The sequence below is a fragment of the Gadus chalcogrammus genome, chromosome 21 (assembly GCF_026213295.1).
Source record: "Gadus chalcogrammus isolate NIFS_2021 chromosome 21, NIFS_Gcha_1.0, whole genome shotgun sequence".
In the NCBI taxonomy this organism is placed as follows: Eukaryota; Metazoa; Chordata; class Actinopteri; order Gadiformes; family Gadidae; genus Gadus; species Gadus chalcogrammus.
Window position 1 is genome coordinate 2,404,107 of NC_079432.1, and position 19,565 is coordinate 2,423,671.

Below are 19,565 nucleotides of genomic sequence, written 5' to 3' on the forward strand. Positions count from 1 at the left end.
GTGATGAGGCAGCAGCTGTCTACAGTAACCTCTCCACACTGCATTCGCCCCCCCCCCCCCCCCCGCTATAAATCACAGGGGACCTGACTCCGACAAACACACGGATGAATAATACATGAACAGCGTTTATGATACAACGCTCTGCCTGGTGTCTCAAGGCCTCGGTGGAGACAGATGGGAGGTGGTCTGCTCCCACAGGCCAGGGCTGCTTTAAAGACGAGTCGCCTGGGGCTCCTGGAACACCCGGACTACACAGAGGACAATGGGTCTACAGAACCAGGGGAAGGTTACATCAGAGTTTACTATCGTAAGATATGTTGCCTTGAGGACAGCGACTGGTGGTTTGTGTTTATGTCAAGAGGATCCCGTTCGAAGCAAGATGGCATGGCGGTGGCCTTTAGAGCGGTTGATCGGAGAGGGTAGAAGCTCCTGGTGGGACCTCCTGCTGCGAGGACTGGGGGCCGTATTGGGCTCGGTCCTAACTGGTGATTGGGCAGCAGTATGTCAGCCTATGGGAACGCGGTCCTTTCGGTTTCGGTTGTTGGTACATCAGGGTGAGTCCAGCAGGGCTAGTAGGTTCTCTGTGTCACACCGTGATGGAGAAGACCCAGCCTCGTCCCTCCGTCACGTTAGGGTGCAGAAGCACTAGCACACGTCAAGTAAAGAACCCCATGCTAGCCGTAACCAAACCAGGAAAACACATCAAATCATTACGATCTTGGTAACATATTGAATAATGAGAGATTGTGATCGGTCCTTTGCGTGTGTTTTTGGGATATCTTTTCTTTAGGTACAGCATGGCTGCGGTTCATCAGCCAGCCCCGGACCTGGACCCAAAGGATCCACAGGGGGTCACCAGAGATCGGCATCGTCTCATCAATTCACAGCCAAACCCGTCGTTAGCCCAGCAGCTTGTTGTCGGGGGGCCCAGGGCCCCGTTAGCCGTCAGTTAGCCATCTGCCCCCGACTCGTTTATCCGCGAGCCTCGATGAGTCTCTCAAGCCACCGGCGCCAGCATCAAGCGTCCAAGTGAATTAGGAAGTTTCCCCCTTAATGATGATGTTAAGAAGTTCTTTCCGACGGTTAGTGGAGAGGACGCCTGATCGGAGCTCCGCTGAGCAACATGAAACATGGATCATTAACACTGGTTTCAGTTCGTTTAGCATCCCGACATCAGTAGAAGGTAATGGACGGGACCTAGGACGCCCCCCGAGCCGTGGTCGTGCACCGGGGGTCGAACCCAGAACCTTTAAGCTCAGAAATAAACACCCTTCTAACTCTACTATCGTGCCACATTGGATGAATGAATGAGCGATGGATGAATGGGTGAGGAGAGGCTGGTGGAGAACCGTCCGGACGTAAGCACAGTCCCGTCGGCAGGTCGTGGGGGTCGTATGTCCTCCGGAGCAGGGATGGCTCCAGAACCTCCTGGTGACTCTGCGCTCCAGAACCAAACGGGCCAAAGCGCGCAGAGTTCAGGTCTGAGGAGGGGGGGATGGGGATGGCGGGGAGAGGGGGAGGTCCTCAGCAGTACACGGACCAGTAGATGAGGTTGAAGAAGATGTAGGCACCGGGGAAGATCATGCGGGAGTATGTGTCGATGGCGTGTGTGTTCTGGATGAGCCGGAACCCGCGCAGACCCTTCTTCTTGGTGGCACCCGTGGACTCGGTGTCCAGCGCCAGGTGGACCACCATGCGCTCCTGGCTCTTCTCCGGGGGGGCGTCCGGCGCCTCGGGCTCCCGGGTGTAGCCCGCCAGGCTGTTGGCGTCCGCCTCGCTGTAGGAGCCGTCCAGCATCATGGTCCGGGCGTGGGTCATCCCGCAGGTGCAGGGCAGTCCCTGGGCCTGGTCAACAAACAAACAAACAAACAAACAAACAAACACATCAGACCCTAACCCTTAGCCCCTGGGCCTGGTCAACAAACAAACAAACAAACAAACAAACAAACAAACAAACCCATCAGACCCTAACCCTTAGCCCCTGGGCCTGGTCAACAAACAAACAAACAAACAAACAAACAAACAAACAAACAAACACATCAGACCCTAACCCTTAGCCCCTGGGCCTGGTCAACAAACAAACAACCCATCAGACCCTAACCCTTAACCCCTGGGCCTGGTCAACAAACAAACAACCCATCAGACCCTAACCCTTAACCCCTGGGCCTGGTCAACAAACAAACAACCAAACAAACACATCAGACCCTAACCCTTCACCCCTTGGCCTGGTCAACAAACAAACAAACAAACAAACAAACAAACAAACAAACAAACAAACAAAACAAACAAACAAACACATCAGACCCTAACCCTTAGCCCCTGGGCCTGGTCAACAAACAAACAACCCATCAGATCCTAACCCTTAACCCCTGGGCCTGGTCAACAAACAAAACAACCCATCAGACCCTAACCCTTCACCCCTTGGCCTGGTCAACAAACAAACAACCAAACAAACAAACACATCAGACCCTAACCCTTAACCCCTGGGCCTGGTCAACAAACAAACAACCCATCAGACCCTAACCCTTCACCCCTGGGCCTGGTCAACAAACAAACAAACAAACAAACACATCAGACCCTAACCCTTAGCCCCTAGGCCTGGTCAACAAACAAACAAACAAACGCATCAGACCCTAACCCTTAACCCCTGGGCCTGGTCGACAAACAAACAAACACATCAGACCCTAACCCTTAGCCCCTGGGCCTGGCCGACAAACAAACAAACAAACACATCAGACCCTAACCCTTCACCCCTGGGCCTGGTCGACAAACAAACAAACACATCAGACCCTAACCCTTAACCCCTGGGCCTGGTCAACAAACAAACACATCAGACCCTAACCCTTAGCCCCTGGGCCTGGCCGACAAACAAACAAACACATCAGACCCTAACCCTTCACCCCTGGGCCTGGTCGACAAACAAACTAACGCGTCAGACCCCAACTTACGAGCCCAGCCCTTATGGCCTGAAGGGGAACTTGAATTCAATGTAATTGTATCTGTGTAGCCGTTAATCACAGGTACAGTCTCAAAGGGTTCTCATTAGCAAGGAAGAAATCCTGAGAAGGTACGCAGAGTGGGGAGATCCCACTTCTCACCTGCTCGCGGGCCTTGTCCCGCAGCTTGCGGTCCTTGCCGTCCCTCAGCGTGGTCAGGTAGTTGACGGCGGCGTACTCCAGCACGGAGAGGAAGACGAAGACGAAGCTGACCCAGAGGTAGATGTCCACCGCCTTGATGTAGGAGACCCGCGGCATGGAGGCGTTGACCCCCGTGATGATGGTGGACATGGTGAGCACCGTGGTGATACCTGGAGACAGGAGGGAACCATGGTGATACCTTGGTGATACCTGGAGACAGGAGGGAACCATGGGACTCGGACCAGGAACTATTCCAGAGCGAAACCAGTATATCATTCATACATCTTCTATTGTAGCTTTAACACTAAACAGATGTTACTAAGGTCCGTCTACCTCACCCTCTGCCCAGCAGCAATATGCATAAGCAGAGTCTCCACAAGGCTAGCCGACCTGTAGCTAAAGCTAGCCAGCTAGTCTCGTTACGTGGAGGGGGGGGCTGACGAGAGGGGAGGGAGTTTCTCCATGGAGATAAATAAAGGTCTGTTCTTTGAACTACACCAACTCTCAATGGGCTCTGTTGGAATGATGTGTGTGGTGGTGAACTCTCCCACTCCCAGGGGCTGACTGGAAGGGGGGAGATAACTCTGAGGAGCAGACCTAGGGAGACGCGTGCGGGCACGGCGCGGCGGTCGATCCAGAAGGACACCCAGGAGAGCATCACCATCAGGGTGGCGGGGAAGTAGGTCTGCAGCAGGAAGAAGAAGATGTGGCGCCGCAGGGTGAAGTTGATGTAGAGGCGGTTGTACCAGCCTGGGGGCAGAGGGCAAAGGTCAAGGGTCAACAGCCTGGAGGAAGGAGGGCAAAGGTCACTAGGTAAACAGCTTTGAGGAAGGAGGGCAAAGGTCAGAGGTCAACAGCCTGGAGGAAGGAGGGCAAAGGTCACTAGGTTAACAGCCTTGAGGATGGAGGGCAAAGGTCAGAGGTCAACAGCCTGGAGGAAGGAGGGCAAAGGGTAAAGGTCAACACAATACTGAACAAACCAATACCCAGAACGCACAGACAATGTCTCACTATTCAAGACTCTGCCAGCCTGGAAATATGAAGATATCTTTTGGAAGCTTTCATCAAAACATTTGTTCATATAAACATACAATCATTCATTCCAACATACATATGTATGTACATACAATCATGTAAACAAACAAACACACACCCACATACTCATCCAAACAAACATATGTACATGCACGCATTCATTCATATAAACATTCATTAATTTATGTAAACATATATACATGCATGCATTGATATAAACATAGATTAATTCATACATGTATTCATAAATACATTCAGTCCTACAAACACGCACACATTCATTTGTATAAACATACATCAGACGTGTCCTGGCTCCTCCACTCTAACAGAGAGCCGAGCCTCAGACGTGAAGCAGAGATCCATCAACGCACGACAGCACAGGCAGGAGATGAAGGAACAGAGCAGGGCCGGAGGGAACCACGCAACACAACAAACCCAAACATGGGGGAGCGCTCCTGAGAGCCAGCAAGAGAACGGGGGAGGTGAGCAAGGGACGCTTTAGTGGAAGAGGAGAGGGGGAGAGGAAGAAGAGAGGAAGAGGGGCGGAGAAGAGAGGAAGTGAGAGGCAGAGGGAGGAAGAGGAGCCGAAGAGGAGGAGGAGAGGAAGAGGGAGGTACCGGTGCTGCTGTAGAAGGCCAGTCTGGAGCTGGTGTGGAACTTCTGGATGAGGAACTGGGAGAGGGAGATGCGGTCGTCGGTGCTCAGAGACTCATCTCCGCTCTTCCAGTACAGCATGAGGTCCTCGTCCGTGTAGGCGTCTGGACGGGGTTAGACAGTACAGAGACAGGTCATTAAGGAGCAGGTAGGGGTTAGACAGTACAGAGACAGGTCATTAAGGAGCAGCGAGGGGTTAAACAGTACAGAGACAGGTCATTGAGGAGCAGGTAGGGGTTAGACAGTACAGAGACAGGTCATTAAGGAGCAGGTAGGGGTTAGACAGTACAGAGACAGGTCATTAAGGAGCAGGTAGGGGTTAGACAGTACAGAGACAGGTCATTAAGGAGCAGGTAGGGGTTAGACAGTACAGAGACAGGTCATTGAGGAGCAGGTAGGGGTTAAACAGTACAGAGACAGGTCATTGAGGAGCAGGTAGGGGTTAAACAGTACAGAGACAGGTCATTGAGGAGCAGGTAGGGGTTAAACAGTACAGAGAAAGGTCATTGAGGAGCAGGTAGGGGTTAGACAGTACAGAGACAGGTCATTGAGGAGCAGGTAGGGGTTAGACAGTACAGAGAGAGGTCATTAAGGAGCAGGTAGGGGTTAGACAGTACAGAGAGAGGTCATTAAGGAGCAGGTAGGGGTAACTTCAGGGGTCACGTTCTGCAGCCCAGGACAGTTAGAATCCTGTATTATGAAGATGATCATCTTTCATATAAACTGTTTTGTCTCTTGACGTTCCTAAAGTTTATAATGCCAATAATTATGTAAAATAAAAGCCAGTCTTTAGGCCTCGTGTCAACAGCTTGGTATGAAGTGTCTCATAGGAATTCTTGTGTTGTTTATGCAGATGAGAAGGTGGGAGGGGGGCCAACAGTCTGCTCTGTAATCAAACTCACAGCCAGTCCTTAACGTGCGAGTGTGTGCGTATCTGTGCGTGTTTGTGTGTGTGTGTGTGTGTGTGTGTGTGTGTGTGTGTGTGTGTGTGTGTGTGTGTGTGTGTGTGTGTGTGTGTGTGTGTGTGTGTGTGTGTCTGTCTGTGTGTCTGTGTGACTATGTGTGACTATGTGTGTGTGTGTATGTGTGTCACTATGTGTCTGTCTGTCTGTCTGTCTGTCTGTCTGTCTGTCTGTCTGTCTGTCTGTCTGTCTGTCTGTCTGTCTGTCTGTCTGTCTGTCTGTCTGTCTGTCTGTCTGTCTGTCTGTCTGTCTGTCTGTCTGTCTGTCTGTCTGTCTGTCTGTCTGTCTGTCTGTCTGTCTGTCTGTCTGTCTGTCTGTCTGTCTGTCTGTCTGTCTGTCTGTCTGTCTGTCTGTCTGTCTGTCTGTCTGTCTGTCTGTCTGTCTGTCTGTCTGTCTGTCTGTCTGTCTGTCTGTCTGTCTGTCTGTCTGTCTGTCTGTCTGTCTGTCTGTCTGTGTGTGTGTGTGTGTGTGTGTGTCTGTCTGTGTGTGTCTGTGTGTGTGTGTGTGTGTGTGTGTGTGTGTGTGTGTGTGTGTGTGTGTGTGTGTGTGTGTGTGTTAGTATGTGTGTGTGGGTGTTAGTATGTGTGTGTGTGTGTGGGTGTTAGTATGTGTGTGTGTGTGTGGGTGTTAGTATGTGTGTGTGTGTATGTGTGTGTGTGTGTGGTCTCACAGCTCTCCAGCTCCAGGGTACAGGTCTGTGAGTCCAGCGGGAAGCGGCTGAAGTCCATGTTGCAGGCGGCCGTCACGGTGACCCTGAGGACAGACCACACGTCAGGACCCGGGGCCCGTAGACCGCCACCCCACCCGGGGCCCGTAGACCTCCACCCCACCTGGGGCCCCTAGACCTCCACCCCACCCGGGGCCCGTAGACCTCCACCCCACCCGGGGCCCGTAGACCTCCACCCGACCCTGCTAGACCAGCAGCCCACCCTGGGACATGGTCCCAACTCATCTGTACTACAGCTGGTCCAGGACCTCAGGAAGTGCTTCAGGAGTCATGGTTTGAAGATGGTTTGAAGATGGTTGGAAGAGGGTTGAGATTGTTTGACGAGGTTTGAAAATGTTTTGAGATGATTTGAAGAGGTTTGAGTTGGTTTGACGAGGTTTGAGAGGGTCTGAGATGGTTTGATGAGGTTTGAGATGGTCTGAGATGGTTTGAGGAGGTTTGAGTTGGTTTGACGAGGTTTGTAGATGGTCTGAGATGGTTTGAGGAGGTTTGAGATGGTCTGAGATGGTTTGACGAGGTTTGTAGATGGTCTGAGATGGTTTGATGAGGTTTGAAGAGGTTTCAGATGGTTTTGAAGATGGTTTGAGGGTGTCTGAGGGGCTCCTCACCTCAGACTGTACAGCACGTGGCCGTCGGGGAACACCCTGAGCATGATGTTGTCCGTGGTGGTGTCGTGGATGAAGGAGCGCTTGGAGTGCACGAAGAACACGTCGGGCACCCAGATCTTCTTCACCAGCCGCCCGTCGAAGGTCATGCTCTTGTTGGTGGAGCTGGGGAAGGCCAGCCTCTCGTCCTTCCAGTAGTGCCTCAGGTACAGAGTCATGGTGAAGTCCTGGGGGGGGGGGCGGCGGGGGGTATGTTAGCAGACACTCAGGATCTGTGTTCATACGTTATCAGCGTATGGAATCATCCAGCGTCGGCCAGTGACACTGAGTGTACAATGCTTAATGTGTGACACTGAGTGTACGATGCTTAGTGTCTGATACTGAGTGTATGATACTGAGTGTATGATGTTTAGTGTGTGATGCTTAGTGTCTGATATACTGAGTGTATGATGTTTAGTGTATGATGCTTCGTGTCTGACACTGATGCAGGGATTAACCTGCTGGGGATTATATAGCGCCGCCTCTACGGCACTCAGACATATGTCCTCAATCTGAGAACAGCTCACATGTCGTTTGCCAACCGCTGGCTTAAGGCAGCCGTATGGGGAAAGCCCTCCATCGTCCCGTGGTGCTCTCTGTTGCTATGCAAACAAAATATTCTGTTGCTATGCAAACAGAATATTCCCAGGCTGTCCTCCCCCCACCCCGCCCAGGAGATCATCCTCATGGTGTTACGTAAGGCCGGGTACCACGACCGCAGCCTCACTTTATCCTCCACCCAGTCGCCGTGGAAACCTTTGATGTTGCCTTTGTCTCCAAGAACGTGGAAATCAAAGGGCTTCCCTCCAATCAGTGAACTCGCCTCATTTGAAGATGTTTGATCTCCGGAGTCTGTGTGGGAGGACAGGATGGAGCAGTCGTCAGGGTGTTGGACTTCCAGCTGGAAGGTTCTTGGTTCCGTCCCAATTTCCACAGTTTACTTGCAAGGAGTACTTGCTCCTGGATGACACTGATCTCAATTCACTTTCTAACCCCTACTTGCTCCTGAATGACACTGATCCCAATTTACTGTTTAACCCGTAGCTGCTACTGAACGTCATCTGAATTCACTGTAAGTCGGTTTGAATCAAAGTGTCTAATCAACAACACCAAACAGTCTACATTCGGGTACGTTTGCGTCCACCAATCTTTGACCAATCGATGGTCTGGGAGTACGGCCTCGCGTTTAAACTGAGGTGTCGTGAAATCAAAACGTTCACTGCACACCAATCAAGAAGACGCTCCAAGGTTTGACTAAACGATCCGCTGAGAAAAGTTATTCCTGGGCTGATAGTCACATGACCCGCGCCCACACCGAGCCGGTCCTCCCCCATCTGCTCCGAAACAATTACATTGAAATCCCGGCGTTCCAAATGAAACCTAATCCCCAGTTTGTCCTACACGGAGCATAGGGGGCACCAGAATGACACTATGGAATCCAATTTGTGAGCCCGTGCAGAAGGCTGCTTTAATTATATTAGCACACACGACGTCTGGCTGAACAAAGCAAACAATCCCAGCCACCCGTTCTCCGGGCCTGCCTCGGAATTGAACTGCCAACTGGAAGACGACTTGTACATATTTAGCTAGGCGCCCGCTATGCTAACTTAGCGGGTGCCAATAGATAAAACCGTCTGCTGGTCATGCTCATTACGTGTGAGCAGTGCTTAAGTTAAGGTAAGGGCTGGGTGGGTGAGCTAAAGTCAGGGTCGGACTCAGGCGGGAGAGGTGCGTTGTGTTGAACTGTACATCGTTCTGGATAATCTGCATCGGTTGTCCCCCCAAGGGGCAGAGGGGGGGGGGGGGGGGGGGGGGGGGCGGCTCCAGCAGCCTCCAGCTACTCCTGACGTCGCCCTCCTAATGGTCGTTCCCTCCAGACCTGCAGAGCGGCTGAATTATGAATCTGATTAATAATGAATGTAGAAGCCAGCGAGAGTTGGAGCCGGTTGTGGCCGATACTACTCTGCCGTTCGGTAAGGCGTGGCGTCTGTGGCGGTGATGTCTCTCGCTACACGCCACCTAGGACACCTCTGCAACAGGTGTGAGGCCTCAGTGTGCTCAGTTTGTGTTCAGTGTGTTTAGTCGGTTGTGTTCAGTGTGTTCAGTGTGTTGTGTTCAGTTTGTGTTCAGTGTGTTCAGTGTGTTGTGTGTTCAATGTGTAGTGTGTTCAGTGTGTTCAGTGTGTAGTGTGTTCAGTGTGTTCAGTGTGTTGTGTGTTCAATGTGTAGTGTGTTCAGTGTGTAGTGTGTTCAGTGTGTAGTGTGTTCAGGGTGTAGTGGTTTCAGTGTGTAGTGTGTTCAGTGTGTAGTGTGTTCAGTGTGTAGTGTGTTCAGTGTGTAGTGTGTAGTGTGTTCAGTGTGTAGTGTGTTCAGTGTGTAGTGTGTTCAGTGTGTAGTGTGTTCAGTGTGTAGTGTGTTCAGTGTGTAGTGTGTTCAGTGTGTAGTGGTTTCAGTGTGTAGTGCTCAGTGTGTAATGTGTTCAGAGTGTTGTGTTCAGCTGAGTCCCGTCGGTCGGGGCCAGCTGAGGCTCCTCCTCCCTCCCCACGCCCACGCCCGGTCAGAGGAGCTCACCATGTCCACCTCGGAGATGCTGTCCAGGCTCTCCACCTGGACGTCCACGCCCACGGGCACGGCGGGGCCTGAGGAGACAACGGCACTCTGATTAGCATTCAGGCAGAGCGCACCGGGCAGGAAATGTCACGTCTTCATCCCCCGCCGGCTGCGATGGCAGATAGCAGACCAGGCCGTTGCTGGACCAGAAGTTATTCAGACCCTCGTAACAATAAAGAAAGTTAGGATGGGTTCTTGGTTGTTCATTTAATAATCATCATCATCCATCACTTTCTGGAGTCCTTTGGATCTTTGACATTTTGGGGGAACCATCGCTGGTGTGAGTCTACTGCAGAACAGAGTTAAACAAACCCAAGCTCACGCCGGCTCCCCCTGACTGAACACCAAGCCGTCTGCTCGGTAATGAACAGAGTTCTGTTTACTAGGAGGGGTGTCGCTTCAGAGGCTGTCACTATTCATACTTTATGTCCTTGTTCTTATCTGCCTGCATTGATACCGTCATGCACGGCGCTTCCCTTAGTGTTAAACTTACACATTGTGTAAACAAACCATCTAAACACCAGCCTGTTGTGGAGATCCAACCCCAGAAGAACCGTCAATAAGGAACCAATATGTCAATCTAATCAATGGTCAATAAGAAAACCAATGTGTCAATCTAATCATCCATCAATATGAAACCGATACGCCAATCAACGGTCGAGGTCAGCCTGATGTCTGATATCCATTCCTGGGTCCCGTTGTCCTCGGCGATACCACAAACAGATCCCCCTCCTTCCTCCTCTTCGTCTTCATCATGCTGGTCTGTCGGGTCAGCACCCCCCCCCCCCCCCCCCCTTGCCAGGGTTTCTTTAATCTCCCCGACGACCGCGGGCCAAGCTCACGTAACCGGTGGCAACCAGAAAGGGAAGGGTATTAGCTCATGACCAGCGCTGGCGTAAGCACCAGCTGTGTGCCCTCACATCCTCGCACAACCACAGGCCTGCCCCCTCCACCCTCCACCAACCCTCCACCCTCCTCCACCCCTCCACCACCCTCCACCAACCCTCCACCCTCCACCAACCCTCCACCCTCCTCCACCCCTCCACCACCCTCCACCCTCCACCAACCCTCCACCACCACCCTCCACCCTCCACCAACCCTCCTCCACCACCCTCCACCCTCCTCCACCCTCCACCAACCCTCCACCCTCCTCCACCCTCCTCCACCACCCTCCACCCTCCTCCACCCTCCACCAACCCTCCACCCTCCTCCACCCTCCTCCACCACCCTCCACCCTCCTCCACCACCCTCCACCCTCCTCCACCCTCCACCAACCCTCCACCCTCCTCCACCCCTCCACCACCACCCTCCACCCTCCTCCACCCTCCTCCACCACCCTCCACCCTCCTCCACCCTCCACCAACCCTCCACCCTCCTCCACCCTCCTCCACCCTCCTCCACCCTCCTCCACCACCCTCCACCCTCCTCCACCACCCTCCACCCTCCTCCACCCTCCACCAACCCTCCACCCTCCTCCACCACCCTCCACCCTCCTCCACCCTCCACCAACCCTCCACCCTCCTCCACCCTCCTCCACCACCCTCCACCCTCCTCCACCACCCTCCACCAACCCTCCACCCTCCTCCACCCCTCCACCACCCTCCACCCTCCTCCACCACCCTCCACCCTCCTCCACCACCCTCCACCCTCCTCCACCCTCCACCAACCCTCCACCCTCCTCCACCCCTCCACCACCACCCTCCACCCTCCTCCACCCTCCTCCACCACCCTCCACCCTCCACCACCACCCTCCACCCTCCTCCACCCTCCACCAACCCTCCACCCTCCTCCACCCTCCTCCACCACCCCCCACCCTCCCCCTCCACCCTCCTCCACCCTCCTCCACCCCTCCTCCACCCCCCACCATGCCTCCACCCCTCCACCCTCCACCCCTCCTCAACCCTCCACCACTCCTCAACCCTCCTCCACCCTCCAACCTCCTCCACCCTCCACCCTCCAACCTCCTCCACCCTCCAACCTCCTCCACCCTCCACCCTCCAACCTCCTCCACCCTCCAACCTCCTCCACCCTCCACCCCTCCAAATCGTTATCCTTGAATAAATGCACATTTTGTAAAATTTTTTGAGAATGTTTATCTGTTGCTAAGCATTGTTGGCCACATGTTGATGATTTCCACGGAGACGGCAGAAAGCAGACAGCGATCTGTTTTGTAGTCATCGCCCGACCAGGGGTAATAAGTTCGGTTCCATGTCCTTCCCCATGGAACTGAACTGAATACACCATCAGTGTGCGCAGTGCGTGTTCAGAGTGTGTTCAGAGTGTGTTCAGTGTGTGTTCAGTGTGTGTTCAGAGTGTGTTCAGTGTGTGTTCAGTGTGTGTTCAGAGTGTGTTCAGTGTGTGTTCAGTGTGTGTTCAGTGTGTGTTCAGAGTGTGTTCAGAGTGTGTTCAGTGTGTGTTCAGTGTGTGTTCAGTGTGTGTTCAGTGTGTGTTCAGTGTGTGTTCAGTGTGTGTTCAGTGTGTGTTCAGTGTATTCCGCCACTGGGCCGGATGTTGCTCCCTCTCTGTCTCTGATCTGAGGTGAAAAGGCAAGCCTGTTTCCATGGTTTCATCGTTCAACCCCAGGACCCTGGGGACCGCATTGAGATGCTGACACGCCCTGTGGATGCTCCCGCCCACACACAGATTATCGGATTGCAGCAGGGTGCTCTGGCACAAAGCCACCGCCGGTCAGGCAGGAAGTGGAGATCCTCCACACGCTGGGAACGAGGAGGAACTGAAGCAGTGGGTCAGTGGATCAGAGACCATTGCAGAACTGTCTCATTACTTAGTCATTTAGCTTTTTCCGAAGAAATAAAACAGAAGTAGCAGATAGGGGTTAGACAGTACAGAGACAGGTCATTGAGGAGCAGGTAGGGGTTAGACAGTACAGAGACAGGTCATTAAGGTCCAGGTAGGGGTTAGACAGTACAGAGACAGGTCATTAAGGAGCAGGTAGGGGTTAGACAGTACAGAGACAGGTCATTGAGGAGCAGGTAGGGGTTAGACAGTACAGAGACAGGTCATTAAGGAGCAGGTAGGGGTTAGACAGTACAGAGACAGGTCATTAAGGAGCAGGTAGGGGTTAGACAGTACAGAGACAGGTCATTAAGGAGCAGGTAGGGGTCAGGGGGCATCTTGCTCACTGATGCCTAAAGATAGACTGAGGTCATCCGGAATCTAACCCACAACCTCTGAGCTCGGGCCGACCACTCTAACCGCTACTCTGTCCAGCCCGTCAAGACGTTGCATTCTGGGATGCGGTGGATTCCAGACGGTAAGGACGCTGACAGCGGAGACTCAAATGTAAACACATTTTAAATCTTCCAGCGCTGGTTTCCTGTGCCAGCCACGGGTCAGGCGGCAGTCGACCAGACGTCAACGCGTGGACGGACCGGCCGCCATGCCGCCCCCCTCCCCCCCGTCCACTACGACCACGACATCAAGCCCAATCCCATTTCTATCCCTTACCCCTCCCCCTTGTTTTGAAGGGGTAAGGGGAAGGGGTAAGGGGTAAGGGGAAGGGGTAAGGGGTAAGGGGTAAGGGGTAAGGGGAAGGGGGAAGGGGTAAGGGGTAAGGGGAAAGGGGAAGGGGAAGGGGTAAGGGGTAGAAATGGGATTGGGCCCAAGAAATGGGATTGGGCCCAAGTGACAACCACCCCGGGAGTCCAGTGGCGGCTCCCGGAGGGTCCAGGGGCCCGGGCCAGGGCAGGGGCCCCCCCAGCAGAGACTCAGAGGGGTCCATACCCCAAATGTAATCTACACTGTAGTCTAAACGTAGTCCTTATGATTGGCTACAGCCCCAATGCGAGCCCTTGGAAATGACGTCAGATCACAGAGCTGAACCGTGCGATGAAAGCGCTGAAGTGGAACCGCGCTGGCACCCGCAGTGTGCCGCGCTCGAGGCGTCGTGGTGTCAGCTCTGGATTAAAAATACCCGTCACACATCACTCCTCCAGAGGTGGTGTCAGACGCACCTGAACGCCGGCAGACAGCACCGGTGTGATCCTTAAATCATCAAATAAACCCCGACTACAGTGAGTCACTTGACACCGCAGAGTCTGGGAGTCCTCGGTTCCGCGGGCGGGTTTGTGTTTGGTGCCGCGCGTGCGACCGCCGTGCCCCTCTCCGGCGCAGCGCGGATTATGCACGGACACGACCCCAGGGTGGGGCCACATGTTACGGAGGACTGGGGACACTGCCAACCCCGCTTACACTCTTCCCCCCACCCCCCGACGGCCTCACATGAGCAGCCCTCAGCCACACGGCCTCACGCACCCCACGCAGGGGACGGCCCCCGCCAGGACAGAGGTTGTGGGTTCCATCCCCGAGGAGCACAGCCTTAACACCAGGCTGTGCTCGCTTAGAGCGAGATGCCCTCTGACCCCTTCCTGTTCCTTAATGACCGGTCTCTGTACTGTCTAACCCCTACCCGCTCCTTAATGACCTGTCTCTGTACTGTCTAACCCCTACCTGCTCCTTAATGACCTGTCTCTGTACTGACTAACCCCTACCTGCTCCTTAATGACCTGTCTCTGTACTGTCTAACCCCTACCTGCTCCTTAATGACCTGTCTCTGTACTGTCTACCCCCTACCTGCTCCTTAACGACATGTCTCTGTACTGTCTAACCCCTACCTGCTCCTTAATGACCTGTCTCTGTACTGTCTAACCCCTACCTGCCCCTTAATGACCTGTCTCTCTACTGTCTAACCCCTACCTGCTCCTTCGTGCCATGCGGCTGAATTCACTGTAACTCACTCTGGGTAAAGAGGATCTGCTGAAGGACTTAAAGCGAATACAGCTGTTTATTTGGTGCGTTCGGAGGGTTTAATGATGCTCCACCATCTGGATTAATTTATTAATAAAGTGTCACACGCCTACGCTTGGCTCCGCCCACCTGTCAATCCCCGGCGCCGGCGAGCCAAGCAGGAAGTGTTTCTATAAGAGGCTTTGGTCGGCCACAATGGGGCCATGTCTGAAACCACTCCCTCCCTCCTAATCCCCGTATGGACACCACTGTAACACCACTATATCACTGCCGTATCACCACTATATAACCACCGTATCACCACTATATAACCACTGTAACACCACTATATCACTGCCGTATCACCACTATATAACCACTGTAACACCACTATATCACTGCCGTATCACCACTATATAACCACTGTATCACCACTATATCACTGCCGTATCACCACTATATAACCACTGTAACACCACTATATCACTGCCGTATCACCACTATATAACCACTGTATCACCACTATATCACTGCCGTATCACCACTATATAACCACTGTAACACCACTATATCACTGCCGTATCACCACTATATAACCACTGTAACACCACTATATCACTGCCGTATCACCACTATATAACCACTGTAACACCACTATATCACTGCCGTATCACCACTATATAACCACTGTATCACCACTATATCACTGCCGTATCACCACTATATAACCACTGTAACACCACTATATCACTGCCGTATCACCACTATATAACCACTGTATCACCACTATATCACTGCCGTATCACCACTATATAACCACTGTAACACCACTATATCACTGCCGTATCACCACTATATAACCACTGTATCACCACTATATCACTGCCGTATCACCACTATATAACCACTGTAACACCACTATATCACGGCCGTATCACCACTATATAACCGCCGTATCACCACTATATCACGGCCGTATCACCACTATATAACCACTGTATCACCACTATATAACCACTGTATCACCACTATATAACCACTGTAACACCACTATATCACTGCCGTATCACCACTATATAACCACTGTATCACCACTATATCACCACCGTAACACAACCGTAACACAACCGTATCACCACCGTAACACAACCGTATCACCACCGTAACACAACCGTATCACCACCGTAACACCACCGTAACACCACCGTATCGCCTCCGTATCGCCTCCGTATCACCACCGTATCACCACCGTATCACCACCATAACACCAGATGAGAACCCCAATGCATCATAGGATGGAAGTAAGGATAAGTGCAATCGGCCGGACTCTCCTCTGACGGTGCATTAAGGGTATTATGGGCTATATCGGGAACAGTATGAGGCACTAACACACGGCGGACTGAACAGTGCACCTTAAAGGTTGCATCAGTGATGTTGGGGGACGTCCCTTCTGTTGGCATTTGAAGCGAGATCCCAAACAAACAGAGCCCGCTCGCCCCTCCCTTCTGTGTTTCGTGCCTCCAGGAAATCATCATGAACGCAGCGCAAAACCCTTCAACACTTTATTTATTTTGGTTTTGAGTGGTTGGTAGTACCATTTGATTTAGTGTACGATCTCAGTGTATGGGCTGCCTACAGAGACGCTTTTTTTGACGGCCTGCTTACGGGGCGGGCAGCTAGCGGATCGTGAGGAAAGATGAATTTGATCATTTATGTTTCGGCCTAGCATCGCTGATTCAACCTTTAAGGGGCCAGGGGGAGGGGGGGAGGGCGTCCATCAGCAAGCCTTCAGCCGGCCAGCAGAGTGCCCGACGGACTGAGCCTAGCTGTTTAGCATGAAGCTAGCTGTTTAGCATGAAGCTAGCTGTTTAGCATGAAGCTAGCTGTTTAACATGAAGCGAGCTGTTTAAATAAAGACGTTTGGGATGAGGCTGGAATGAAGCTACCAGTTTGGCATGAAGCTAACTGTATAGCATGAAGCTAGCATTTAACAAAATGTCTAGCATGAAGCTAGTCGTTTAGCATGAAGCTAGTCGTTTAGCGTAAAGTTAGCTGTCTAGCATGAAACTGTCTGTCTATCAACACTAGCATGGAACTCGCTGTACAGCGTGAGGCTAGCTGATTAGCATGAGGCTAGCTGATTAGCATGAGGCTAGCTGCGGTTCGTCCTGCCCTCCACTGCGGTGCTGCGGAGTGCGTTGGTGGAACGAGAGCAGCGCTGTGTGTTGCTGAAAAACAGCAGACAGAGGAGGGGCTCCAGAGGGGGTCCGCATCCTCGTCTGCAGCGCCGGCAGGGGGGGGACGCCCAGCGGGGTCCGCCCCCAGCCCCCAGGACTCGGTGGTTCAACCAAGAAGAAGCTTAAGTTTTAATTGGATTTCTAAATCCCACGGCGTCAATTGAGGTGTAGAGCAGAAATACAGCATTGTTGAAATACACAGCGGGGTTAAAATACACAGACGCAGACAGCTAGCTCCATGCTAGGGCCACACAGGCATCATGCTAGACAGCTAGCCTCATGCTAGACAGCAAGACAGCTAGATTTATGCCAAACAGCTTCATTGTGAACGGCTAGCTTCATGCTAAACAGCTAGCAACATGATAGACAGCTACCTACATGCTAAACGGATAGCATCACACGGCAGATAGCTTCACACTAGATTCACGCGCCAGATAGCCCGCTTAAAACAGCTAGCTCCACGCTTGACAGCTAGCTTAATGCTAGAGGTGATAATGCTCTGCACAAAACTATCCAAAAGACAGAAACTAAACATTTTCTTTCTCGACGCTTCTTAGGAGGCAGAATGTCAGCTTCTGACTCGCTTTGCATCCGTAATACAGTTAGAGACTCTGAAACCTGCAGAACACGGGGCAGCAGAATATGACCTTTTTGGATGATTATATAACAGTATTATGGGCTACTTTATGAGCGAACTGACCTATCTGTTCTGACCTATGGTGTTCCCAGTCAGTCAGCCTGAACCCCTTAGCAGTTCTGCACTCTGCTGCCTCCTGCATAATCAGCCTCTTAAAGCTTTCAAGGCTCATCATGCTGCAAACAACATCTTCTCAATACGTTTCAGCCTGAGAGTCCGTGCCATGTTTCTGGTGACGAGAATAATGGACGATATGGACGCTATCATTGAAAGGATCTTACAGTACTTAAAGCCTCCAATGGTATGAGGGGTGTTGGAATTGAACCCCAAGCCCTGGTCTTGTCAACGCCGACGTTAACTGATCTACCAGTTGAGTGACAGGAGGAGATGAAGATAGCGCTGATGATATCCGTCTCTTGTAGCTTGTCTGTTTCACATAAACCGTCCTCAGATTAGACGCGTTCTACAGCGCCGAACGAGAACTTTACTGTCTGGTCAGACTGCTGCTGCTGCTAAGAGGGTCATCAGAAGTGACAGAATGTACTCAGACGCGTGCCATCAAAGCTAGGGTCGGTAATTTGGAGAAACCAGCCGGAGTAAGAGCGATTTTTTAAGTATCCAACTGAAGATATCCCTCAGGCCTCCCTCATAAGCCACTCCCCCAAACGCCTCCCTCATAAGCCACTCCCCCAAACGCCTCCCTCATACGACGGTCCCTGAATGCCCCGACCGTCCCGCTAGCTCCAGCACCAGGTCTGACTCTCCTCGGGGAGGAGTCGAGTCCTGACCAATGAGAGCACAGCCACAGAGTGGGCGGGTCACCGGGTAGGAAGGCAGAGAGACACGTCCAATCTCATTTGGGCCGACTGAACTGATTGGACGGCTCATTACAGGTCTTTGACCACACAGATAACAGACTTTTCTTTTGTCAGAGCTGTTCAGTTATTGATTGTTGTCGGGATGTTAAGAGAACTGCAACAAAAATAAAACGAAAAGTTCTAAAATAATTAAACTACCCCACCTTTAAGGAGCAGATTACAACTACCTAAACACCCCCAGCGTTTAGGGGGATTTCTTAGAAGTCTAGGGGTGGGGGAGGAGTCAATGGGGGAAGGGGAAGGGTCTGGGGTGTGGTTGAGCGGGGGAGGAGTCTATTGGTGTAGGGGAGGAGTCTATGGGAGTAGGGGAGGAGTCTGACGCCTCACCTGCGAAGGCGGGTCTCATGGTGAAGTCGTGGTCCTCCACGCGCAGCAGCTGGTCCGTCTTCACCTTGCGGGTCTTGGTTCCGTCCGCGGGCTTCTTGGTCAGGGGCCTGCGCACGCAGAAACAGGCGCAGAAAAACAGTGGGGAATGTTTATGAGGATAAGCGCACGGGGGCTACTCTGGTTCATAGAGGAGGTCTAATACGGTCACTGTTCACTTAACATGTAGAGTCATGTTGTTTGAAGTGATGTGTTCGGTAACGAGAGAGAGAGAGAGAGAGAGAGAGAGAGAGAGAGAGAGAGAGAGAGAGAGAGAGAGAGAGCGAGCTACGTGGACGCTGTTTTGTTCATTAAGATTCATCCAAGCAGCTGCTGTATTTGATAAATAGTAAAGATGTGTGATTGGCTAAAGGCGTTCGAAAGAAGATTAAAACTGATATGCTAATGTGACCCATTTGAGATATCCTTCGCTTTGATCATCAACCATCTAAACTCTCCTAATTCATTTCGAATTGACATGAAACTAAATCTCAAACCAATAAAAATATACACAACATTTATTGATGCATACAATACAAAGCTGTTCAATGCGCTCTGAACAAGACGTTCTGAAGTCACTTTACGTCGCAGCAGTCGGAGGACTGCGACGGATCTACACTTTTACGCACGAACTGATTCCTCCTCATCAGGACCCAATTTACAGAAACACGACTTCGGCGATACGACCGAATCAACCGGTCCGTTTGGCAAACGTACCATTGGATTGAGTCATATCGCAGAAGCCGTTTGGGTCATATCTCAGAAGCCGTTTGGGTCATATCTCAGAAGTTCACAGACACTTACTGTCCCAGTTTGTGGGTGTCCACGGGGGTTGACCAGCGCTTCTTGCGGCTGTGGTTCTTCTTCCTGCCCTCCGACACCAGCGCCAGGCAGCAGAGCAGCAGCAGGAGGCGCAGGGAGATCGGCATCATGGGG

General features: G+C 52.2%; 1 protein-coding gene across 1 annotated transcript; it reads right to left on the minus strand.

Annotated features, from left to right (window-relative positions):
• Positions 1 to 1,524: 1,524 nt before the first annotated feature.
• LOC130374063 (gamma-aminobutyric acid receptor subunit rho-2-like) lies at positions 1,525 to 19,565 on the minus strand. Its single transcript, XM_056580632.1, has 9 exons — positions 19,434 to 19,565; positions 18,594 to 18,700; positions 9,730 to 9,797; positions 7,124 to 7,347; positions 6,459 to 6,541; positions 4,790 to 4,930; positions 3,735 to 3,887; positions 3,099 to 3,307; positions 1,525 to 1,839 (listed from the first exon to the last, which is right to left on the minus strand). Exons 1-9 carry the CDS (start codon positions 19,559 to 19,561, stop codon positions 1,525 to 1,527), a joined length of 1,428 nt encoding a protein of 475 aa, XP_056436607.1. The 5' UTR covers positions 19,562 to 19,565.

Excerpts from the sequence above, each read along its gene's own strand:
- LOC130374063 (XM_056580632.1), bottom strand. The coding sequence starts at position 19,561 with ATGATGCCGATCTCCCTGCGCCTCCTGCTGCTGCTCTGCTGCCTGGCG. Across the intron at positions 4,931-6,458 it reads TACCCTGGAGCTGGAGAGCT|ACGCCTACACGGACGAGGAC; the intron begins GTGAGACCACAC and ends AACCCCGTCCAG. Across the intron at positions 3,888-4,789 it reads GGCCTTCTACAGCAGCACCG|GCTGGTACAACCGCCTCTAC; the intron begins GTACCTCCCTCT and ends CTCTGCCCCCAG.